This window comes from Balaenoptera physalus (genome assembly GCF_965194825.1).
Source record: "Balaenoptera physalus genome assembly, chromosome: 9".
NCBI classification, from domain to species: domain Eukaryota; kingdom Metazoa; phylum Chordata; class Mammalia; order Artiodactyla; family Balaenopteridae; genus Balaenoptera; species Balaenoptera physalus.
The window spans coordinates 57559213-57586294 of record NC_138888.1 but is presented as its reverse complement, the minus strand read 5'-3'; the positions used below and the strand labels follow the sequence as shown (position 1 = coordinate 57586294).

The window sequence follows — 27082 nt, the reverse complement described above, 5'->3', positions numbered from 1 at the left end:
AGGGTCAAGTATAAAAAATTCAGCTTTGTTATGGAAGCCTTATTACATATAAATGATATATGCAAATTCTTTTTTGTGATCAAACCTATCACAACTTAGTGCTTGCAACAGTATTCTTCTATTTCTGCCACTTCTTTTTAAATTGCATTAGAAAAAAAATAATGTGGGATTTCCTACTCTTCTCATAGACTTTTAGTTTTTTGTTTCTCTCCTCAATATGTCTTTCCAGGGAATTTGTCTTCTTTAGCCCTGTGTCCTCACCTGGAACAGGACCTGGTATATGCTTGTATGTATATTTGTTGAGTGAACAAATGAGTAAATTCTATACAGTTATAGGGTCCAAGAATCTATGTTCTGATACAACTACATGTCCCACTTGGATTTCAAAGGAAAAGTTTATGTTATTTTCTTGGTAATTTAGTTATAATTCTGCATGTCTAGTTCAGAAAATGCAAGATTTGTCTAAATCTAGTCAATTCTTATCTCCTGGCCTTATGAAAAAGTAAAAAGTAAACATAATCACGAAAAGTCATGAGGAAACCTTCGTGGGTGATGGAAATATTTACATTGATGGTAGCAATGATTTCATGATTCAAAACTGATCAAATTTTATATTTAAATATATGTACTTTAGTTCAGTTATACCAGAAAAAATTGAAAACAGAAAACAAAACAAGTAAGAATAACGTATCAAATTGCTTTCTGTTATAACTGCAACATTTCTGTAGGTATTCTGTTCCTACATTTAAAGATTTGTGAAAGATATCACTACAGAAAATTGAGGATGACTTTTGAGATTCTTTGTCAGCAAAATACGTTACATTTCTTGCCAGATAGAGAAATTAAAAGTGCTACATTTCTATTTCTGCCAATGTCACCTTAAAATTCCCAATCTTCAATCAGGAATATATGGAATGGAGAGAACAGAGACATTTGGAGAGGAAATTATCCCATTACTATTAATACAGAGAAGAGACGAGAAAGATATGATGTGTAAGAGATAAATATCAATATTAATCATCATGATAACATTGCTATTGAGAACTTGCTGCATGACAGCACACATTCCTCGTTTTCTACTTTCACAACTCTCTTTTATTGTTCCCATGTATACAAATGTGGGATCTGAGTTGTAAAGACATTAAATAACTTTCCAAGGTAAAATACTGCTAAATGTCAGAATCAGGATATGAATCCCAAATGTTGAATCCAGCACTCCTGTTCTTCATTAAATTTCTCTACCTTCTCAGAACAGACACAAGTAAGGAAAAACCAAGCAAACACAAGTGAGGGGTGACAACAAAAGAAACAAACTTCTCTATGTACTGGCGGGTGAGGAGGGACTTAGTATCTGAAGCTAAACGAGAGTCCAGGGTCCACAGTTATCTCTGCATATCTCTGCACGGCTATGCTCCGATATAGACAGTTGACTCCGGGTGAGGAAGTGCTAAGGCCTGCAGAAAGCACGAAACAGAAGTAATAATATGAAATGATCTTTGTAACTTTTGCACTATATACATTTTTGAGGACCCAAAGTTTTCACCAAGGCTATAGAAGGGCACATTAAGCCATGGTTTTGTTTTATGAGACCAAGAAACTACAGCCAGACAAACAAAAATAAGAGATAAGCAGAAATGAGTAAATGGTATATAGTATCTCCGTTTTACAGCAGGTAAAGATTAGATCTGAACCAGCAGACTGTCACTATAAAAAGGATGCATAATGCTCCTCTAACAACTCACTCAGTCATTTGCTTTTTTTTAACGTAAGATGAATAGCCTCTGCCATATTGTAAAAGGGCAGGCAAAGTAAAGTTAGATAATGGAAAATCTACCTAAATGCCTGGAATGCACATCTTATGGATGAGTACATAAGGCATTCAGCATGAGAAGCAGAAGGCAGAATTACACATTATTGTGATGTGCTAAGTGCCAGTCTCAAATATCCATTGCTTAGGCCAGAGTTTCTTGTCCTTGGTACTTTTGACATCGGGACCAGATAATTCTTTGTTGTAGGGAGTGGTCCTGTACGTGGTAGGATGTTTAGAAACATCCCTGGCCTCTACCCACTAGATGTCATTAGCAGTCCCAGCCCCCCGTTGTGATAATCAAAAATGTCTCTAGGCATTGCCAAATGTGCCCTGGAGGCAACATCACCCCTGATGAAGGCCCACTGGTTTCTCCTAATATATTCCCCTGCATTGTTTTTTGTTAAATACATTGCAGACTTGCAATAAAGATAGACTGCAACTTTAGGTATGTTATGGCTTAGAAGTCTATAGCTTAGAAGTTAATATACGTAGCTCAGGATAATTAGAATTGGGCTAATGGTGTCTCTGTTCATTGGTCACATAAACATTTGTTAATCACCAACTAAACAATGCCTGTCATTGTTTCAGGTTGTGGAGGTATAAAAATAAAGGACATACTTGAGATTTGAATTAGACCAAGGATAACATAAACTATTCATTCATGCAGAGTTTCCAAGGTCTACTCTTGTATTCTCTTAGAGGATCAGAAATCACAAATTGTGGGCCTTATTACCTCATATCTGTGTAGAGATATTTTCACTGAGTTATCATATTTTCCCTGGGAAGTGGATATGAGAATTGCCTTTAAAACTATTTTTTAGTGTTTTTTCTTTTAAAGTTATGAGCCAAGATACTATATACCATGCTATTCAATGTCCTTAATGCAGAGACTTACATGATAAACTAAGGCTTGGGTTCAATGCTATAAAGATTGTTTATCAACCTGTGATTCTATATATTTACTGTTTGAGATAATAATAATTATACTTTAAAAATTATTTTTATTTTTAGAGAACGGTAGAAGGGACTAAACATTCTGAGTAACTGCTGGAACCATTCTCTTTCCAGAAGTTCCTTTCTAACTACTTCCCCCCTTTCACTTCCCTCCAAGAAAGTAGTTCAGGTCCAGGAATATAAACAAATAAATAAGTAAAATAACTGTGATACATATTTTGTTTCTGTCATCTAATTTAATCCTTGCAGAAAACATAGGGAAATCACAGGAATCAAAAAAGACGTAAATAAGTTATGTAACTTGCCCAAGGTCACACATTAATTAATATCTATGTCTGGATGAATCTAAAGTTCATGCTTTTGCCATTCTACCACTTGGCTTCTGGGCCAAGGTAGGTCGAGGTAATATTAAAAATGTTTAGCGACCAATTTCCTCATAGGCAGTAACCAACAGCTGGTGCAACTTGGAGATGTTTACTCGCTGATGATCAGCCCTGACTTTCATAGTTGACCCCAGTCCACATACAAGTACAAGCCACATTCAAGCTTCTACCTGTATTCTCATAAACTATTAGAACTGAGTCTCCTTCCTAAACCACTCTGGACCTCCTCCCCATAATGAACTTGGAGAGTTTAAGATTTATAGCAAACAAGCGAATGATTTTGTAAAATGTTCAGGGCAGAGGTCACCCTGCTTCAGGTCAAGGAAATCAGACCAGGTGTCAGCCAAGAGTCAAGGGATAAAGCCCAGAGTACAAGCCCTGTATCACCAATGGCTGACACTAATTGGCTGAGAAAGGGAAGAAAAGGAGGTTATATATGTGAGAAGGAAGACGGTATAGAAGGCTGGAGATAGCCAGCCAAGGGGTTCCTCAGTACCAAGTCTGAGCAGAGACCATCCCTTAGGGCTGCAGATGAGAGCAGTAAAGTCCAGAAGAATCCTTTTGCCATCCCTCAATCTTCCAGAAGTAAGTCTCATGCAGTTAAAATTGCAACAGGGCTTCCTGAGAGATCCAAACAAACCATTTCCTTTGACCAAAGCAACCTGAAAGCAGGTTGGGCCCCATTTTTAGATGAATTCATATACTTAAATTCTCCTTAACCTTCCAGGGCAGACAGAATTTTTCAGATCACAACTGAAGAGCAATGGTTTAAAATACTAATAATCCCAAGAGGAGAAACGTACTAGAAACCAGGTAGTAAGGATGTCAGTCTAAATGACCAGAAACATGTCTTCCTCTGTTTAGCTAGAAGGAGAAGAAAAAGCCTGCAGTCCATTTGGTTCCTGAAGCACTGGAGGGGACACCAGTGAGAGGGAAAGGACAGGAGGAGAGTCTTGGGGCACAGATAAATTTTATCCGCTTCTCTTTCACTTTAGCCTTCAACTGCCCCTGAAAAAAATACTCAATGGACAAAGAGAAGCTGTACCAAAAATTGCTTCATCTCCTAAGTGTCTGCACTTAGGGACAGCTGATGCAGGGGTGGGATGCATTAACAGAATGTCAGCTCCAGCCCAAAGACAAAGTGACAGTTGGAAAGCCGGGGGTTTCTTTGAAGAGACCCCAGCCTGCATCTCACAGCACCCGCTGCCCCTCTTTGCTCCATTAGAAATAATCGCTCCTAAGTGGCCCATCATCAGTGTCAGCATGATTTTTTCACATTTACTAAAAGCTTTTCCCTTGGCCCACTTATATTTTTTCTTCTGTTTCTTAGTAACTGTTTAATTCCCTCCCCTCTTTATTTTGCAGTGAACTGACTTGAAAAAATCTGATTTGAAGTGGGGCGTACAGACTGATTTCTTCTTTCCTTCTTCTGTACACCCACCCCTAGCACCTAGTAACAGCCACTGCATATGCATTAACCAAAAGGCCCATTAGTGGGACATAGTTTTGTACTTTTGTAGACAAAGAAGAAAGAGACCTTCAGTTGGAATGAACTCTTTTTGTATTTCTTTTTGGCAACAAATAGCTTCCTTTTACATTCAGAAATGCAGTGGCATTGAGGCCCTAAATTGCTCTCATCTAAAATGTTTTACTCCCATCTTCACTTTCCGAGATTATGATCAGTTTTCTTGCAGGGTGAATTATTCAAATTGAGCCCAGTCTTCCGAATCCTTAGAAAAGACAATGTCTTAGCACTTTGGGCCTATTCTACTCACTTATCACTTGGCACATTCTGCCTGGTACTGGCAGACATTCTTTTTTCGAACATATAATTTATTTCCCCAAACGGACTGCAAGCGCCTCAAGAATAAAGATCACATCATTCATTCATTCATTCAACAAATGTTTTTGAACATCCACCAAGTGCTAGACATGCTCTAGTCACCTGAGATACATCCTAGAAATAATCAGACAAAAATCCCTGCCTCCATGGAGTTTATATTCTAGTGGAAGAAGACAGAGAATAAGTAACTAGTGTCATAAATATGTAAATTATAGAGTAAGATAGAAGGTGATAAGTGCAACACAGTGGGGGGGAAAAACCGTGTAAGAGGAATCTGAAAGTAGAAAAGAAGACTACAGTTTTAAAATAGTGTGGTCAAAGTAGATGGGAGGGTAAGCCATGCAAATACATAGGAGAGGAGCGTTACAGGCTAAAGACATATTCTAAGGTGGAACTGGAAGAATGGCATTGCCGTCAACTAACTCTGGGAAGACTGTGAATGGGACAGCATGTACCACTGTGGATAAGTCAAGTTCCAGGTGTTTGTTAACAGCCAGAGTTGTGATGGAGTAGACAGTTGGATAAAGGAGTCTGGAGACCCAGTAGGGTCTGGACTGGAATATTCATTCCAGAGTAGTGTTAAAGCCATCAAACTGGGTGAGATCACTAAAAAGAGACTGAGAGATGAAAAACGATGGTCTGTAAGACAAGAGGAAATCCAAGGGCATTGGGGTATCCTGGAAGTCAGTGAAGATATCCTATCAAGGGAGCAGGAAGTGATATTGCTGATATTAAGTGAAATGAAGGCTGAGATTTGACCATGGAATTCAGCAACCTGGAGATCCTTGGTAACCTTGACAGGGATAGACTCAGTGGAGTGGTGGGGACAAAAGCCTGATTAGAGGGAGTTTACATGAGAGTGGAAGGTGAGGAATCAGAGGCTGTGAATATAGATAGCTCTTTCTAGGAGCTTTCTTACAAAAGAAAGCAGAGGGATGAGGTGGTAGCTGGTGGAGAAATTAGTGTCAAGAGAATATTTATTTAAAGTTAAATAACAGCCTGCTTGTATTCTAAGGAGAATAAGCTAGCAGAGAAGAAAGATGTGGTGATGCAGGTTTGAGAGGAGAATTGTGGCCAATTGTAACGATATGAGGGAAGTGTGATTTTTTCCTAGCAGGGAGCATAGCAGTCTCCCCAAAGGAGAGACCTGATTTGTGATTGCTTTGATAAGCCCACTTGGCAGCTGGACCTCCAGGCCTTCTCTGTCAGCTGGTTCTGATGATTGAGCACCTAAAGATAGAGTTTATGTCTGCTCTGGGAAAGAGGGAGAGAAATGGACAAAGCATGAAGGGAAGAGCCAGAAATGCTTCGGAAGAGACTGTGTGTCACGTGACCAAGAAGAGAGACGAGGGGATTTTTGGAGTGTGGTGTGCCTGTGATATAAACCTCTCCCCTGTCTTTCCTACTGACTTTTCAGTGGAATCTGCATGTGTAGGTTTTCTTTTGGAAACTATAAAAATGTGCTGAAAGTTGCCTCAAGTTTGTAAACAGATTTAAAGATTGAAAACAGAGCCTACCTGTGGAAAGACACCACATCCAGATTATATAGCTGATTCCTCCTGCCAGACCTCTATCATCATTGCTTGCCCCAGCTCTCATTTATTTTATACCAAATTACCCACTCAGAACATTATACCTGCCTCATTCTTCTAAGCCTGGCCTGACAACATATACCCCAGACTCCTAACTTACATACCTGGTTCTGACTTTTCTGAGCTGTCATCCTAGCCTAGCTAGGGGCGTAGCCTCTGCTTACCTTTTCCCCTCATCTCCCACCGCCATACTTCTTCCTTGTTCACTGAAGGCAAACCGAACTATTTGAAGTTCCCCAAACTCACCATGCTGTTACCAGTGGCTTTGTACATTGTTTCTTCTGTCTGAAATATTTTCCATCTTCTCCAAGAGTGATGCCCGCTCTTTGCCTATTTAACTCATGACTTTAAAATTTCATCTAAAACATCCTTCTATTGGAAGACTGTCCCTGCCTCTGCATTTCCCTCATTGTAGTACTTACCACAGTGCATTGCAACTGATGGTTTACTGTCCGTCTCCCCCATTAAGCTGGGAGTTCTCTATCATCCTGGTTTCCATGGTGTTCTATGCACCTAGGATAGGGTCTGTTACATGGTAGCTGCTTAATAAATACTTATCATAAATCAAATAAATATATTGAAATTTGTGAATACCAAGCCAAGTAGCTTAACATAAGCCCTGACCTCATACAAGTTGGGTATAAAGTTCATCTGCTGCTCTAAAACCAAGGTCATTGCATCTTATAGAGACTCTCTAGTACCCACAACCATACCAAGTTACAGCTGGGATCTTGATGTTTGTTTGTTTGTTTTGTTATGTTTTACTTTTCCCCCCAGTCCTCTATTGGAATTAAAGACTGATTGCTTCTGAGTTACAACTAATTTGACTGAGGTCCTAACCTCCAGCTTAATTCCTTCTGCTACTCTCTAATCTCCTCCCACTAAAAGAGTCATTCCACATGTTAGGTAGCTGGCCTGAGACCTCTAGAGCCTGAATGGCTGGTAGACCAAGATTGCACAGCATCTGCTGTTGTTCCACTCTCCTCATTCCGGTTCCTCACTGAACCCTGTGACATATTCAGAACCAACACCAGCCCACATTAAAACAAACTTCATGATTTAGATCTAAGCTTCAAGTTGAGAGAAAGAGCTATGCTTTTACTGCATTGCCTCAGCCATGCTATTTCCAGCTTCCACTCTGCTCCTCTTCCACACGCCCACGGTGTCACTACAGCTCACGGATGAGGCCTGGTTGCAGATCCGCACAGGCCTCTGTGCCATGTGTCTGACATCGGCTCTGCCATGGTTTCCATCTTCTGAACCTCTACACACCCAACCCACTTCTCTATTTACCTCTTCTCTGAAATCTTTTCCAGTTTCCTCTCTTCACCTTGCATGCATTACTCTCAGCTCTTCCTTGTGTTAACATCATGTATTTTGTTGCAGTTTTAAATTTTATCAAGAAATTGGAACTGCACATGACACATGTATGGGGATTCAATGTCCTGGTGTTACTAACTTTGACCTTTGAATACGATGAACACTGTGGCTAAGGAACTTTGAATGACAGATTAGTGATTCTCATTCTAATTCTAATAAAAAGGTAACAGTTTTCAGGGTGCCTCTGACTTCAAGGTACTTATTTAATGCCCCTTTCTTTTCTTATGTCACAAGTTCATAGGTTTCCTTCAATAGTCCCAGAAGGTCCGAACACATACATACAGTAAAACTGCTAAGAGTGTTAGATTTGAGTACGTGAACTGCAGAGTCTGTGTTCTGCCCAGGAAGTCTGATACATGAATTTCTGGTAGAGTAGGAATTTTTTGTAGAAACTTATTCCACCTATCATGTAAATGGCTAAGCATTCTTCTTAATATTCTTCTTATTCTTCTTAAGGCAAATCATTATATACTTTGACAGGTTTGGCAAAAAGAAACAGAACAGCCCAACCTAATTGAGCTCATTTTACCATCTATTCTTAATAACAGTTGCTCACAAGAAAAATAGCTGTGCTGAGTACAAATTCCAGCTCTGTCACTTATTAGATTTAAGCCATTTTCAGCTGGCTCAAATCCCTGTGCCTCCTTTTCCTGTAAAAAGAGGAAAAAATACCTCTCAGGATTTTTGTGAAGAATTAGTAAAAACACTAATTTTGTACATAACAAGTGATTATAAATATTATCAAATAGCATTATCAAAAATCCTCTGAGTTGCAAAAGAATGAAAACAGGTAATGAACAGTTTATTTTTTACTTTGTTTTTTATGTTTAGGATGAGTCTCAATGGGCCATAGAGACACAAATAAGGGAGCAACCAATAGAGATGTCAAGATAGCATCATACTGATAGGGAACAGGGGCAAAAAACAATCCAAGTGTGTGTTTGGTGTATGTGGGGTACTGACTAGATCCTGTGTTCAGGAGTTCCACGTGGACTGACAGTCTAGGACTACTGTTTATTAACAGTTATGAGAGAGGCTATGCAATGCATGAGCTTATTATTTGAGAAAGATTTAGTAGAGAACGACTTCTCCTTCATCTTATCAAGACGGAACAATTCTTAGATGATCTATGGGAAAGTGGGAAGGATTTGAAAAGCAATAGAAATAGCAAGTGACCATCAGAGGCCAAAAAAATATGCAAGATAATAAAAATGAAAGAAAATATAAAGTTTAAACTCTAAAAATATTTTGGAATAGAAATTTTAAAATAGATTTATGCTTAAATACAATGGCAGATTTTATGTTTGCATAACAAATAGATGGCAAATAGAAGAGTTTTGCTTCCCAAACTCATTATGGACGAATAAAATTCAACATGCAGAACACCTCTATATGTACCATTGTCACTGTTAAAAGTAGGAGTAAAATACTTTGGAAACACCTGGAAATTGTCACCCTTTGAGAATTAAAACTATGAAATCAAAACATAATGAATGAGGGCTTCCCTGGTGGTGCAGTGGTTGAGAATCTGCCTGCCAATACAGGGGACACGGGTTCGAGCCCTGGTCTGGGAAGATCCCACATGCCGCGGAGCAACTAGGCCCGTGAGCCACCAACTACTGAGCCTGCGCGCGTCTGGAGCCTGTGCTCCGCAACAAGAGAGGCCACAATGGTGAGAGGCCCGCGCACCGTGATGAAGAGTGGCCCCCGCTCGCCGCAACTAGAGAAAGCCCTCGCACAGAAACGAAGACCCAATACACCCAAAAACTAAATTAATTAATTAATTAATTAAAATAAAATAAAAACGTTTAAAAAAAAAACATAATGAATGAGAATGAAAAGTTGCAAAGCTACCTTAGAAGTCAGAATGCCTCCCTGGTAAGCAAGATTTGATTATATCCTGTCTGAAGATACCTGACATATCCGAAGAAAGAATATATCCATCAGAAAGAGGATTAGTGAGATATTTGAGTTCTTTAGGCAAAAACAGGAAAACACACATAACACATCTAAAAAATGTTAATGGAAAATAGATTCTTAGTTGATTTACTACCAACAAGATCAGCCTTACTGCACTCTGGATGCAAAGTTTGAATACTGGCTTTGGAGAAAGATTTCCAGGATTTGAATCTGGCTTTGAGACTTACTAGACATGAGACTTTGAACATAATAACCCCCATATCAGTGTCTTCGTCTCATCTGCAAACTGGGGCTGACAATATTACCTCTTTGCAGAGTTCTTACAAATAAAACACAAACACAAATCCGTGCTATCTATGATTATTACATTCATTGAGCCAATCCCCTTTGTTCTGATCCCAAACTAATATTAAGTAAACTTCAGATTGCTATTTGGTTTCTCATGTAATTTGAGAATGCTGGGGCCATGCAATTCAAGTTTTACCATGCCTGTGACAGATACATTTCTCATAGATTAATAGATTCGATTTCTAGTGTTATGTGTCACTCTCACGATCTTGATTAACGTGAGTCCATTATGTTAGCAATGTGGCATGTGTTTCAGAGCAACCTAAAGGTCTTTTGAGCTAAAGTCAAAATTTAAAAATTCAACACATGTTGCCTCAGTTAAGGATGTAATTAAATTCAGTGACAATTCTTCTTTATAAGAAATTCTGGGCTTCCCTGGTGGCGCAGTGGTTGAGAATCTGCCTGCCAATGCAGGGGACACAGGTTCGAGCCCTGGTCTGGGAAGATCCCACATGCCGCGGAGCGACTAGGCCCATGAGCCACAATTGCTGAGCCTGCGCGTCTGGAGCCTGTGACCCGCAACAAGAGAGGCCGCGATAGTGAGAGGCCCGCGCACCGCGATGAGGAGTGGCCCCCGCTTGCCACAACTGGAGAAAGCCCTCGCATAGAGACGAAGACCCAACACAGCCAAAAACATAATTAAAAAAATAAATAAATAAATAAGTCAGGAGCTCTTAAAAAAAAACCAAAAACATTGACTTGTATCTATGGAATGAAACTTCTAACATTAAAAATGATGAAATATATATATAAAAAAAAGAAATTCTGTCTCCAGAGAAATAGATAATAGAGAATGTGTACAGATACATGGTAGGACATTAACAAAATCAAGGAAAAGGGGAGAGTGTAGAGAGAATGTCTCCTGCTGTTCTCTCATTTATTCTGATAGAGGCTAAAACACAAGACAACTTCCTTTCCACTAATACCCTTGACTATTTCAATGTCCCCTAGTATATCACCCACAAATTCATCCTTGGGTACATAATCAAAGTGATCTTTTAACAGCAAAATTTGTTCATGTCATTTGCCTTAATTTATTCAGTGATGCCATAGTGGGCAGGGGAGGCACACCTAATTTCCCAAGTCCCCCAGCTTCCTCACCCTTAGGGGTGGAGCCAAGGCTAATGTTCATACCTTAGGGTTAAGTCAGTGCCCCTGGCTACAGTTGATTAGATCAAGGGTTAACACAGCTGGGCCAATTAGATCCTCTCTCCAGGAATTTTGAGTTGGGACCAAGAGAGATTAGTTGGTCCCTGCCAGCTGCTGAATGTATAACAGACAAACTCAGGAGTGAATTTGAAGCATGGCCATGTCTCCTGTGTGAACTGTGAAGAAGAGAAAACTGGTCTCTTTAGAAAGATCAGAATGAAGCAGACACGTAAAAAAGAACGGAAGTGAGAGATGATGATATATTAATAACCTTGCTCCTACTTGTTTCTGTTTCTAAGGAATGACTGAATTCCCACATTGGGGTTTCATGAAACTACCTGAATTTTTCTAATAATTCTTCGTTTCTGCTTAAGCCAGCCTGAATTTTTTTTTTTTTTTAATACTTGAAACTATGAAGATTCTTCACTTAGAAAGTGCATTCTAATATGGTGCCCTTCATAACTGGTTCTTGCCTATTACTGGTCCAGCTTCACCTCCCACTTTCTTACAGCTTATACTCAATTTTCCAGCAGTACCCACCAAATAACTCACATGATTTTTGAACTTTCCATACTCTCATATCATCAGGTTTTCTACCTGCAGTTTCCTCTTCCTACAAGTATATCCATCCTTTTCCACCTGCCAAATGGTTACCCCTCCTTAGACATTCTATCCCGACCACTTCCATTGTAATTTAGAGACTCTCACATTATTATACATAATTCATTGTAGAAAAATGATTTGCATGTCTATTGCCCCACTATCCTATAATCTCATAGATGGCAAACATCTACTGTTTATGGTTTGGTATTTCACTTCTGCATTCCCAATTCAGATTACATAATATGTGCTGTCATGTGTTCCTGATTTATTCACATCTTTCAACCTTTCATAAGATAAAATGTATGTTCCATGAACACAATTGCTGAAGGCATTGGTGGTTAATGGTATTCTTTTCTGGAGCAAAAAGATAAAGTAAAACCTGAGCTCCTGAAGAGTCACATTCTACTTGGCATTCTCACCAGTACACAGTAGTTTTGGTAATTATTGTTAGTCATGGGCCCACCACAGAAAGTTTCTTAGGCTGTTTCATCAATGTCAGCTTTAAATCATATTTGATGTATATGGATAAAACCAGTAATAGCAGCATCCTGGGACAGAGCCAAAATAAGAGCTGTGAAGGATCATTTGCTGCTTCATAACTGCACTGACCTGGACACAAGTGGGAATTAAAAAACAACAGGCTACCTAATCAGCCACTTGATTAGGTCTGGAGAGCTGAAGTTGGGTTATCACAAGCTGAGAGGGCAGGTAGAGTGACAGAAGGATGGGTGTACATCTGAGCAGGATCGTCTTGAGACAAAGGAACCTGCAATGTGACCATCAGAAATGAACAATGAGGTGTGCCAGTTCCTCTGGGAGTGGGTCAGTAACATTGCCAGGACAGCAGGCAATGAAGTATCTTTGATGAAGGATGAAGAATGCTGTGACGTAAGAGGAGGACTGCACAGAACTCCTGGTTTGCCTAGGACATTCCTGGGTAATGCTTGTTTTCCTGGACTAAATACTATGGACTTACCTCTACCCCCTTAGACTCTTTTTTTTTTTAAATTTTATATTGGAGTATAGTTGATTAACAATGTTGTATTAGTTTCAGGTATACAGCAAAGTGATTCAGTTATACATATACATGCATCTATTCTTTTTCAAATTCTTTTCCCATTTAGATTATTACAGAATATTGAGCAGATTACCCTGTGCCTTTAAAAGGGCCACAGTTTGATAAAAAAGATCATACAGTGACTAATTATAAGCGACCACTGAATCAAAATATCACCAAACTGTGGTCACAAACCAAAGTACAGTCATCCTTTTTAGAGAGTTTCTAAAGCATTGCTGTGATGTGTTTTTGGGTTGCCTTTGTTTGTGTGTTTACCCAGAATCCCTTTGAGGAAATCTTCTTAGTCTTTGGCTCAGGCAAGCCTGGCTTTCTTCCCCCATAACCCCAAAATTCATCTAACTTCATCCCTCCTACTCCCACCAAATAACCCCAAGCTCGGCTGGACAGAGTCCCTCGTAGGACTTTGACAGAACTTTTGAGGCAGATTTCTTTATGAGTGTGAGATTATGTTGGTCATCTGTGCCATCAAGTGAGGAAATGTCAAGAGGTAATGAAGGCAACATAGAGGAAGAGAAAACTGAGCAACAAACAAAGAATTTCTGCCTCCAACCAGGCCCGGAGTTTATTTTCAGTTATGGGAAGCAGTGAACTCCATTTCTGCTCAGCGTAGTATGAATTAGATCTGCACATACTACCAAAAGAGTTCTAAGAAATACAACTGCCTTCTCATTAAACTGTCCAGCTTTTTACCTGCCCTATCTCATTACACCAGGCATAGGCCCACATTCAGTAGCCATATGAATAGGACAAAAAAAATTAAATGATAGGATGGATCTAGGGCTGGGTTAGCCTAGGACAAAGCCACTTATCATGACTCTGGTACCACTAGTGATCACAGCACTTGTTACCTTGGCTGGAAATCAGTTGCTAATGTGCTTATTCTTTCATGAATCAGATGTAAGCAAATTTTAATAGCAGTAAGCAAAGAATGAAAATGCAACATTAATTCTATTGGCTCTCATAAACTGGACCATTCTGAATAGAAAATTGACTTCAGCACATATTGAACTTAGACCCTAAGTCTTTAGAGACCAAAGGGTTTTGACATGATCAAAAGCACTGTCAAAGCTTTGACATGATCAAAAGCACTGTTTGCTTTTTAATAACGGCATAATTGCTTTTTCTCATAGCAGTGAAAAAAGAAACAGGGAAAACATATTTTGCTATCAACTAGAAGAGTAATAGGCTGGCAGCCCCTGCTTTCCAGGGGTCAGAGATATACTACAGGTAACACACCTCAGTTCAGTCCATTTTCTGCGGAAGGCCATTACCAGGTAGGCGCCCTGTGGAGTGGGGTGGAGCTTGTCTCGCAGCTTGGATCCAGCCTCAAGCACATGGTAGGAGTTCTGGTATTCTCTGTCTACTTTGTCCCCATTACCCCTGTTGCATCCCCCCCCCCTTTTTTTTTTTAATCTCTTTAAATCCTCTGGTAGCTGTGTCAGCTCATGGAATTTATTATTATTTTTTTTAACAGTGACAGTTTATTTACAAAAGATAGCCTTGGCAAAATACAAGGCACATATGTTTTCCCTCAACTGTTGATAACAGAATTAAAGACAGGCACGCAGTCTCATTTTTCCTCATTTTCCGAACTGATGAGAAGAAGGAACACAGTAGAATCCAGCATTGCCAAGGAGCACAAAGAAGAAATACCAGTCACAAAGAGTCGGACCTCTTAACATTGTGAAAGAAAGCATTCAGTGAGATACCCCCAAATTAATCTTACCCATATTGTGTACAAGAAGAAAATATGATAATAGCATTTGCCAACATCCAAGTTGCCCAGCAAAGCACAATGTCAAGGAAGTAAAGTGGACATTATATGTTACCAGTGCTCTCAAGATTCCACATGGGCCTGCTTTTCTTTCTTTGTTTTTTTTAACATCTTTATTGGAGTATAATTGCTTTACAATGGTGTGTTAGTTTCTGCTTTATAACAAAGTGAATCAGCTATACATCTATATATATATATCCCCATATCTCCTCCCTCTTGCGTCTCCCTCCCACCCTCCCTAACCCACCCCTCTAGGTGGTCACAAAGCACCAAGCTGATCTCCCTGTGCTATGCGGCTGCTTCCCACTAGCTATCTATTTTACATTTGGTAGTACATATAAGTCCATGCCACTCTCTCACTTTGTCCCAGCTTACCCTTCCCCCTCCCCGTGTCCTCGAGTCCGTTCTCTACGTCTGCATCTTTATTCCTGTCCTGCCCCTAGGTTCTTCAGAACCTTTTTTTTTTTTTTAGATTCCATATATATGTGTTAGCATATGGTATTTGTTTTTCTCTTTCTGACTTACTTCACTCTGTATGACAGACTCTAGGTCCATCCACCTCACTACAAATAACTCAATTTCGTTTCTTTTTATGGCTGAATAATATTCCATTGTATATATGTGCCACACCCTGAGAAAACCATAATTCAAAAAGAGTCATGTACCACAATGTTCATTGCAGCTTTATTTGCAATAGCCAGGACATGGAAGCAACCTAAGTGTCCATGACAGATGAATGGATAAAGCCCATGGGGTTTAAAACAATGGGTGCCAACCTCTGTCCTTGCCTTTCAGCAATCAAAAGCAGCAATCAGGCAATTAGCACTCAGGATACACAACCCAATATTTGGAAGACAAAGTCCTTATCGCCCATCCTGGCTCCAGCACGTTGCACCAGGAACATGGCTCTAAGGCTGCTTGTCACAAGAATGGAGGTTGGGGGATTGTAGTGCATCCCCCGTTTTGAACTTGAGACTTCTGGTTATGGCTCTGAGACCCTACCTAGGAGGACTGCACATCTAGATGGACTGGTTGTCTGGAAGTACAGTGTTTCCCTCAACTTGGCCTAGAGAATCACAAGCCACTGATAATGTGTCTCATGCTTTAGAGTTCTTTATGTATTGAGTCAAGCCTGAAGACTTCAGATTTCAATGGCCACTGAGCGTATTTCCTCTTAACTGCCCTCATAGTATCCAGACCTGTACTAACTAAAACTGTTCTGTATGTTCCTGGTTTCTTCATTCCCACTTTTCCATCTTAAAAGATCCAGAGCACTGACTCACCAGACCTTTGAAATAAACACCATAGGCTATGAGTTGCTACTGGCTACACCTGGATATAAAAATATGTAAGGGCAGTGCTACTTAGGAAGCTTTTACAATCCATTTGAGAGATCATAATAGCTCAATCCAGTGTATTAAAAGTAGTAAGAGTTGACAGCTTTTTATGTACATTTGAAGGTAGATTTGATAAGATTTTCTAATAAATTGGATGTGAGGTATGCTAGAAAGAAAAGATTAAAGATGACATCAAGGTTTTTGGCCTAACTGGAATGATAAAGAGTTGCCCTTATCATAGGTGGGGACAATTGAAGGAGGAACACCTTTGGAGACTGAGGAGATGAAGAGCCAATTTTGGAATGCTTTGTAGTATTTACTGTACATCAAGGTAGAGATGTTACTTTATTCAAGAGTCCCCAAGATCACCCTCAGGTTTGATAATTCACTAGGACATCTCACAGAATGACCAAAAGTTGTTATACTCACTGTTAAAATTTATGACAACAATTTATGACAAGGATACAGAATAAGATCAGCCAAGAGAAGAGGCACACAGGTCCACACTCAGGTTCCAGTCGTCTTCTCCCAACAACTGGATTTGTAGGCAGTACTAACTTTTCCAGGCAACAATGAGTGACAATAGGCATGGAGTATTGCCAACCAAGAAAACTTACTGGAGCCTTGGTGTCCAGAGTTGTAATTGGGGCTTGGTCACATAGACACGGTTGACCACTTGCTTGGCTGACCTGTAGGTCACTATCCTCTCCAGAGGTTTAGCTGATATCTCATGACCCAAAGCCCCTACCATAAATTACGTTGTTAGATATTCTGTGTGGCCCAAGGCCTCCAGATAAACAAAGTTCTCTTATTGGGACTTAGAGATTACCTCCCAGGAGCTAAGCGCACAGGCCAGACCTCTCTGTGGGTAAGGTTAATTCTTTGCTATGCAACTGTCAAATAGGAAAGTTAATTTAAGAGTCTAGAGTTCAGGGAAGGGGTCGGCAAGAGATACAAATTTGGAAGTCATCAGCGTAAAGATGGAGTGTTAATTAGGTTCCTAGCAGGAAGCAGACTTCCCTTAGATACTTGAAATGAAGAGATTTTGATTGAGACCACTCACAAGATTACAGGCAGGGTTCAGGGAGCAAATAGGGCCTGTTGAGGCACACATGTCACAGCAATCTCTGAGTTCCAAGATAGTGGTTACCAGAAACTGGTAAGAAGTGTTAAAATATTCCAAGCACAGTACTAAGTGATTTCTGTGCATTAGCTCATTTGATTTTTCCTATATGGTTTATAATTACTATTATCACATTTTTACAGATGAGAAAACTCAAGTTTAAAATATTTAAATATCTTTGTCTACAGTCATTTAGTAGAACGTTAATGATGTGGGATTCATGTCTGCCCAATGCAGACTTCCGTGTCACAATATGGTTCAGAAATTTGGCATCATGATGCAACATACAAGATTAACCTAAGAAAGGGTTTCATATATGTTTGAAAGGGTTTCAACCTTTGTCCATGACTTATCTGCTAAAGGTTATTCAGGGATTGCCAGTTAGTGATTTCCCACTTAGTCCTTCCTGGGAAGCTTCTGCTTTGTTAGATCAGTGTCGTGAGCCTTTGTGGTATGGGCTTTACAAATGGGAGCCAAGCAGAAAAAACAAAAGCATCATGGCCAGATTCTCCTCAGAGGAGAAGTCAGGGCAGAGATAAATTAGATTTCCCAGGGAAATAGAAGTAGAGGAATAGTGTGTGTATGCATGTGTGCCTGAGTGTACACACACACAAATACACTTGCACATGTATTATGTGTCAAAGTAAGTTTTCAGGATTTGGAGGTGTTTTAGAAGAGAAAGAATATAGAATTTTAATGAGTTGCTTCAGACAATAAATTTATACAATTTTTAAATGTTTTCATGGGACTGTAAGTGTCAGAATTACTGTTTGGATTCTACTTATTTGAATGCATCGTGATTCAGGGTTGAACCATATGGATCCTGGCTTCAACAGAGAGCATGGTGCCTAAAATGTGTTGTCTGCACTGTCTTATTTTCCATTCTGAAGCATAGAAAGGCTTTGCCATCAATAAAACAATATCGTGGATAGGATTTGATGACACTAATACATAAGGAGGAGATTTTAATAGAGGGACGACCAATACATGGTGTTACCATGCCTGCCTACCCCACCACCCAGGTTCCATCCCTTATTGACCCATGTCCCTGATCACAGAACTGGTCTCAAGAATGTTCTCAACACAGTGCTCCAGGAAGCCACCAATAATCAGTTGACCCTGGCATGTGAATTGAAACTCATTTGCCACTTGGTTTCTAATGTGTCAAGCTGAAGTGTTTTTACATATTTTCAGTTTTGAATGTATTAGGCTCTGTCATTCTTGAAATACATAACAAATTTCAAAAAGAGAGAAGGAAATTGCTCTCTGTAAGGTTAGTGTTAGGATTTTAGGATTTTTCCAGGAAACCAGCCCTCTAATTTTACTTTACATAGCTTTCTCTCCCTTTTCCAAGAAGATGAAAACCACATTGGAAGTTTCCTCTCCTCTTTTCTTCTTCTCCCTTTTTTTTTTTCTGGACCCCACTTTTCTTTATTTTCTATCTTCCCTGTACTGTTGAACAAATTCACCTTGCCCCCAAGGAGAGGAGGGCTGACAAAAATTTGGAGACAGAATTTTTTTCAATGTCTATCTACCTCTCCTGTCAAAGCCATTTATGATTTTCTTATTATGATTAGCTCCCTTCTCTATATTTACAGCATTACTGTACATTACAAGGTCCATAACTGGTATACATATTCTATTTAGTTTTCTTTAAAACACTCTGTAGCACAAATAAAACATTCAATAAAAATAACTACTTGAAATGTTATACTTGGCCTTTCAATGAATTGTCTTTTCTCAACTGAAAAAAAAAAACAAAACTGATGATGATTGAATGTAGATGAGTCATTTTTAGGCAATGCATTTTGGGTGAGGGGAATCTGGCCTGCACAAAGACCACATTATCTGAAATGATAAATAGGCCTGATTAGTAAGCCAGGTGGCAAAGCTCTAGTTTGTGTGACTGCTGAAATGGATACCTGGGTATGGGAGCAAACTTGGGACTCCCTTCCTGGGGCTGGGGGAGACTGGGCCTGTGGAGAGGTGGTGTGATTGATCTTTTTAGAAGTAAGTGCCAGCTGGAGTGTGCATAGATGTTCCTTCTGGATTCTCCTTAAAAGCTAAATTGATGGCAACTTCTGACAAGAGCATCTTGGACCTCTGTTGCCTGGAAGCTTAAGATAAACCTTGATTTTAGGTACTGTAAAATAACTGGAAGCAGAAAAAGCTTTAAGAAATGTACTATCAGTGATAGAATTAGAGGGAATAGAACGTTACTCATCTACCAAAGTAAAGGGGTAATTGCAATGTGGTGTTCTTCTTTATTAGAAGATTTTCAGGAACCCATCTGCTTGGATTGTTTCTTTTTTATTATCATTACACCAACTAATTACATTAGGGAAAAGGGGATATTTTAATTAAAAGACTGTTTTAAGGTGTTATAATTCTACTCTTTCATTAAATAACTTAACCAGGTGCCAAATTTGTTAAAGTAAACTATATTTCTGAAAATGGAAATTATTTGTGTTAACCATATTTTCAACAAAATAGATTTTGCCCTTTTATTTTATCTAATAGATGGGTCCTTTTATTTCTCCATTTTGACCAAAGAACCATAGGATAGGACCACATATATACTATCCCAATTATTTTGAAAGGCTTACTTTTTTCCTAAAAAGGGGACAAACTGTTTCATGTTACAAAACATGCATATTTACTTGTATATGATGGAGGGATTAGGGTAATCCTTTCTGAAATTGGCATTTTTGGACTGTGATACCTTGCAGAGGAACGCTGGGGTAGGTAGGAAGATCGATCGCCATCCACAGCGGAAAATACATAGCCAGTATTGTAATTAAAAGACATTCCTGCTGTTTAAGCCCTTTTTCCTGTGGATAAAAATCTCACCCACATATGTTAAATTACAGGGATGTCATCAAATAACTCAAGTAGGTGAGTAAACGTCCACTCTTTGGATGTCTTGAATGCATCTCCCATTTTGTCAGCCCTCCTCTTATTCTTTCAAGGTGTTCTGAATAACAGAATTCAGACAGGGATTTGTATGTAAGTGTCAGACAGTGGGGAGGGCAAAGGATCTAGAATGGAAATATGGATAAAAGAGAAACAATAGCACTGGCCAGAGCAGTGAAGGCTTAGAAGCCGAGAGAGGACTCCAAGCACCTGTGCAGGAGATGATGGAAAGCCAGAATTTAAAAATCATGACTCTACTTTCAGTATTCAAACACCTCTCTAGATGTCTTCTCTCTGATTGAAATGCTGAACGATTTTGATTCCAAAAACTGAATGTGAAAAGCATTATAGAAACAACTTTGGTATTAAAAAATGTAAAAGTCAAACTGTATGTCATGCAGTTAAAGACTGAATAAATACTATTATTCCAATCATTATATTTGTACATGAAATGATGTCTTGTACATAGTAGATATGCAGTAAATATATGTTGAATGAATGAATGAATGAATAAAGACAACATTTCTCTCGAATTCTCAAGTAAGAGATGGCAGTTCCTACTAGCAACAGCTATTTGTAAAAAATTTTTAGCCCTTCAATATTATTCCTCAGGGAAGCTGGCAAACTGAAATCTGTTACATTAACGCCAGCAGGGATGTATATGTGTGAAGAGAATAAGTAAACATTTATTGTACCTGATAGCTCAGTGGACTATCCACATGAATTCTTAAGACACTTGAAAATGCTTGGCAATATTTATACTTAGGGTGAACTCTACAAATGCTGTTTGTGGATTTTATACTTCTGAAAATTTCTATTTTCGAGTCAGTTGAGCTTTTTCAATTCAGAACTGTTGGGCATAACTATATAGCTACTTTTTCTTTGGTAATGATTTAATCTCAACATTTTGATTAAAATTTTGTTGTTGTTAGGTGTTCAGTCTATATGAGTATCAAAATAACTTCCAAGAACAGATTTAGTAACCAGCACATTTAAACAAATAACTATATTCTTTCCTTCTTAGCCCAAATAACAACAATGAAAATTGCTACTTTTTGAGAATCTAATATATGCCAGTTCCTTTTTTGGTGTTTTATATATTAATTCATAGATGGTTTTACCCTATTATAGAGAAGAGGAATATAAAACAGATCTAAGAGCGGTACAGTGTCTTACATAAAGATCACGTATCATAGATTTTTGAACTGAGATGCACATTCATCACTCAGGCTATTGCTACTCTGATAGACTAAATCCCCCAAATTTACATTTGACTCACTCAAAATCTTGTGAGGTAAGTAAGCCAAGGGTAGCTTTCTTTTCTTTATTCATCCAAGGTTGGTATTAGATCAGTCTACATTTATATAAATAATTTAATGAGAATAAGAGAAACTTAGAACTAGGAAAAATTTAGAGATAATCTAATTTAGTAATTCTTAGGCATTTTGGTTTTGGTACCACTTTACACTCTTAATAATCACTGAGGATCTCTAAAAGCATTTATAATATGCTTATAAACATTTACCATATTAGTAATAAAATTATAACATTTAAAAATATTTATTAATTCATTTAATAATTGAAAAATACCTATATTTTCCAAAACAAAAAAAGTAATAAGAAGAGTGGCTTTGTTTTGCATTCTCATAAGTCTCTTTAATATTTGGTTTAATAGGAGGTAGTTGGATTTTTATATCTACTTCGTCATTCAATCTGCCGTGATATCATCCATGTCTTGTAACCCCTAGAACACCCCACTGCACACGTGTGACTGAATGAAAGTAAAAAAGCCAAATAACCTCTTATTATTATTATGAAAATAATTGGACCTCAGGGACCCTCCTGAGGGGGCTGTGGACCACACTTTGAGAACTGCTGATCTAGATAAGACTCCTCCCATGACGTCACACTCTGGAAGCACTCTCTCCTCACAGATGCCCAAGCCAAAAATCTGAGAAGCCTCCCTGACTCAGCCCTTCTCCCTCACCAACCACTTATCATCTTTTCTCAAAAATCTCTAGTCCCTCCACTTCTTTCTCTCCCTACCGTCTTGACCTGAACACACACCTTACCCTTTCCCAACCTGCATTATTACAACTGTCTTCCAACTCTTCCTCCCGTTTTAGTTCTTCTCATCTGTCCTCTATAGTGAAAATCTGAGTGATTCTTTTGAAATGCAGATTCCAAGTGAGCATTTTCTACCACCCTTAAGTTAAGGCCTTAACTCTAATGTAAAATACAAGGGCATCCTAAGTATCCCTGCCCTCTTCTCAAATTACACTTGTCAGCACTTCTTCCTTGCTTCTTAAGATTCTTTGCCCATGCTCTCTCACCTCCATGCCAGTATAAAAGCTGTTTTTTCTTCCATCCATTCCTTCCATTCTTTCTCTTTTTATTTAGGTATTAACTTAGACGTCACCTCCTTTGAGATAATTTCCCTGAACGCTCCCATTCTGAGTTAGGTGATCCTGCTATATGCTTCCTCAACCATCTGTACTTTCCCTATCAAAATAGTATTGCCATTTTTCATTTATAATTGCTTGCTTAGTAGCATTTGTCCCCCTGTGTATTTTTAGCATGGTATGGGCAGGAAATTTGTCTATTTATATATTTCATTGTCTCCTCAATGTCTAGAACAGTGCTTGACCTACAGTAAAAATTTAATAAACATTTGATGCATGAGTAAATGAATGTCTTTTTTTCTCTGTCTTATTCCTACAGTCAGTTGTATTTACAGTTTTTTAACTCACTCTTCCTAATGAAGTTGGAAATCATTCTTTGAATTAATTGTTTTATTGTCTTATGCTACTAGTTAATATAAAATAGTTATTATCCTACAATATAGCTATCAAAGGGTAGCTCTTATAAGACACTTATCTGAAACCAGACCTATCTTTGGAAATTGGCCACACTCTTTGAATCTCTCACCTGGAAAGATTGTTAAAAATGTACATGCATGAGTCCTATCGCCTGAAGATTCTTATTTGGTTGTTTAGATTGTACCCAAGCTTCACAGGTTACTGTCATACCTTCCAAAGTTTGGGAGCCTCTGCCTTACAGCAATTATATTCAGGTTTATTTATAAAAAGTAGTTGAACAATGTTACTACCCTTTAAGAATTTATTCTAATTTAGTTACAGAGTACTCCCATATGTAAAGAAATGTATAGCCTTTTATAGATGTTTTAGAGGATTTTATAAGCTCAATGTTAAATGCTGCTACAATTAAGCAGGTGTTATAAATTCAAATATTTGTTTTCATCTTTGTACAGTTCAGTGTTAACATCTGTACTCATTATATGCATAATTCCCTAGACTGAATTGTATCATGTTTAATGGGTATATTTGATATCAATTAATTATGTAATATTTATTTTACTAATAGTATTATACTGTGTAATTTATGCAAATATTATTTGTAGGATTTTATATATCAAAATTTTAAAATAACTTACAATGAAGTAAACTTTATGGGGCAATGTTTTATTTAATGAATTAATTTAATTTTTTATAATTTTATTTATTATTATTTTTTTGGCTGCATTGGGTCTTCGTTACTGCGCATGGGCTTTCTCGAGTTGTGGCGAGCGGGGGCTACTCTTCGTTGTGGTATACAAGTTTCTGCTTGCCATGGCTTCTCTTGTTGTGGAGCATGGGCTCTAGGCACGCGGGCTTCAGTAGTTGTGGCACATGGGCTCAGTAGTGGTGGCTCACAGGATCAGTAGCTGTGGTGCATGGGCTTAATTGCTCCAAGGCATGTGGGATCTTTCCAGACCAGGGATCGAACCCGTGTCCCCTGCATTGGCAGGTGGATTCTTAACGACTGTGCCACCAGGGAAGTCCGGTGGGACGATATTTTAAAAGCAAAAGATACTAGGTATATTTATGAATTTACATATTTTTTATCTTGCATGTCTCAAGGATAAAAATACTGAAAATTAGTCATGTTAATTTTATTAACTATGTTGCAACATATTAAAGTGTATATAGCATTACATGTCTAAGAGTATCTATTATTTATTTAAAAACTGAATGAAAAAAATTCCTAGAATTAGATTTTATTCTTTAGATCTCATATGTTATTTTAATACACAGTAGGTTTTTAATCATAGTAAGATACTTTTAATTCCTGTTTGCAAATAAAGTTATATATATATAATAAAGAGAGTATGTGTGTGTGTATATATATACATATAGAGAGAGAGAGAGAGAGAGAGAGAGAGTTCCAGATAGTTATTTACAAATATTTTCCTTTATTATTGTTTGTCATAGTAATATTTATGAAGGTAGTTTTTCAGGAAAGATAGAAGTAGAGTTTTAGAAATATAAAGATGAGATGGAAAAAGGGGTAAATAAGAAGGAAGAGGGGAGAAGGGGAAAGGAAATTGCTTAATTTTGTCCAAGCTAATAGAATTGTATGATCCTTCTTTTCTTATCATACTCTTATATATTGGATCTTTTATATCAGTTTTTAACGGGTTTCCTTACTTAGAAAGTTTCTATAAAGGAATAAATTCATTGATATGTCTCTGTTATTTAAAAATGCATAGCAGTTCTATGACCTATTGAAAATGGACCTATTAATTTGATATATTTTTGAAACATATAATCAGGAGCTACTTTTCTAGGAAAATGTTTGCTTTGTTAGTAATTTCTGTAGTTATATTTATTTCTGAAGAAATACAGAATGATACCAAAAAAAACAATACAAAGGAAAGTTTTATTTCTTAAAGTAATTTAATTACACTTCTGGCTATTTAGTCTTTTTATTAAGAAAAGTATATCACTCTTATATTTACACCAAATTACTAGACCATTACTTGTGAACAAAAATAAGAAATAATAATCAAAGTTTGTAATAATAGAGAATAATTACATAAATTATGTCCACTAAAACTTAATTGGACAAACTAGAACAGTAATCACTAACTTACAATGACCTATAAGACATTGTCACGAAACAACTATTGATGTAAAATACAAAAAAAGCCCTCTATGTATATATGTGCAAATGCATAGGAAGTATATGGAGGATAATATTTCAAGCCATCAACAGTGACAACCCACTGGGAGTAGAATTAGGATAGAGAGGGAAACTATTTTATTTTATATTTTTTTATCTATTTAAATTATTTACATTAACTTACGTCATGTATGTCTTTCATACTTTGAGAAATACCCTAAGAATTTGAGAAGTGATTTTAACAAAAATAACTGGGGATTGGGAGTTCTGAAGTAAGCATTTCAATGGTCACGTCATGATGTACACATGTACATGGTCAAGGAAATCAGACACTGTGGTATGTTTTGTGATTCTATGAACTACTCTGTTTTTTCTGTAACATTCTATTTTTTTTCTTTTTCATTAAAGGTCTCATTCGCTTGCAGGAGCTCATCAAAGCTCCATCAAGATACAATCTTCGACTTAAGATCCGTCAACTACCTGCTGATACAAAGGATGCAAAACCCTTACTAAAAGAAATGAAAAGAGGCAAGGAGTTCCATGTCATCTTTGACTGTAGCCATGAAATGGCAGCAGGCATTTTGAAACAGGTAATCTTTAAATTATTTAAGTTCTTAATTTCTTTATTAAATTTGAGTTTGAAATTTTTTTTTTTACATCTTTATTGGAGTATAAGTGCTTTACAATGTTGTGTTAGTTTCTGCTGTATAACAAAGTGAATCAGCTATATGTATACATATATCTCCATGTCCCCTCCCTCTTGCGCCTCCCTCCCACCCTCCCTATCCCACCCATCTAGGTGATCACAAAGCACTGAGCTGATCTCCCTGTGCTATGCAGCTGCTTCCCACTAGCTATCTATTTTACATTTGGTAGTGTATATATGTCCATGCCACTCTCTCACTTTGTCCCAGCTTACCCTTCCCCCTCCCTGTGTCCTCAAGTCCATTCTCTACGTCAGCATCTTTATTCCTGTCCTGCCCCTAGGTTCTTCAGAACCTTTTTTTTTTTTAGATTCCATATATATGTGTTAGCATAGGTATTTGTTTTTCTCTTTCTGACTTACTTCACTCTGTATGACAGACTCTAGGTCCATCCACCTCACTACAAATAACTCAATTTTGTTTCTTTTTATGGCTGAGTAATATTCCATTGTATATATGTGCCACATCTTCTTTATCCATTCACCTGTTGATGGACTGTTAGGTTACTTCCATGTCCTGGCTATTGTAAATGGTGCTGCAGTGAACATTGTGGTACATGTATCTTCTTTTTTTTTTTTAATTTTATTTATTTATTTTATTTTATTTATGGCTGTGTTGGGTCTTCGTTTCTGTGTGAGGGCTTTCTCTAGCTGCGGCAAGTGGGGGCCACTCTTCATCGTGGTGCGCGGGCCTCTCACTATCGTGGCCTCTCCCGTTGCGGAGCACAGGCTCCAGACGCGCAAGCTCAGCAATTGTGGCTCACGGGCTTAGTCGCTCCGCGGCATGTGGGATCTTCCCAGACCAGGGCTCGAACCCCTGTCCCCTGCATTGGCAGGCAGATTCTCAACCACTGCGCCACCAGGGAAGCCCCATGTATCTTCTTAAATTATGGTTTTCTCAGGGTATATGCCCAGTAGTGGGATTGCTGGGTCGTATGGTAGTTCTATTTTTAGTTTTTTAAGGAACCTCCATACTGTTCTCCATAGTGGCTGTGTCAGTTTACATTCCCACCAACAGTGCAAGAGGGTTCCCTTTTTCCACCCTCTCCAGCATTTATTGTTTGTAGATTTTTTTATGATGGCTCTTCTCACCGGTGTGAGGTGATACCTCATTGTAGTTTTGATTTGCATTTCTCTAACGATTAGTGATGTTGAGTATCCTTTCATGTGTTTGTTGGCAATCTGTATATCTTCTTTGGAGAAATGTCTA

At 38.2% G+C, this 27082-nt stretch overlaps 1 protein-coding gene and 1 long non-coding RNA gene across 11 annotated transcripts in view; one reads left to right on the top strand and one right to left on the bottom strand.

Moving 5' to 3' along the window:
* GRIK2 (glutamate ionotropic receptor kainate type subunit 2) overlaps positions 1–27082 on the top strand; it is a 642913-nt gene that overhangs the window by 269774 nt on the left and 346057 nt on the right. For all 10 annotated transcript variants that reach the window (XR_014267496.1, XM_082475143.1, XM_082475138.1 and 7 more), the window contains one exon: positions 25578–25759. Coding sequence is in view for 9 of the 10 variants with exons in the window: in XM_082475143.1 (XP_082331269.1) it covers positions 25578–25759 (182 nt within the window). In the remaining variant the exon portion in view is untranslated. The remainder of the gene's footprint in view (positions 1–25577; positions 25760–27082) is intronic.
* Positions 285–25657, bottom strand: LOC309667203. Its single transcript, XR_014267617.1, has 2 exons — positions 9769–25657; positions 285–9433 (listed from the first exon to the last, which is right to left on the bottom strand). It is a non-coding gene; the product is annotated as an uncharacterized lncRNA (long non-coding RNA).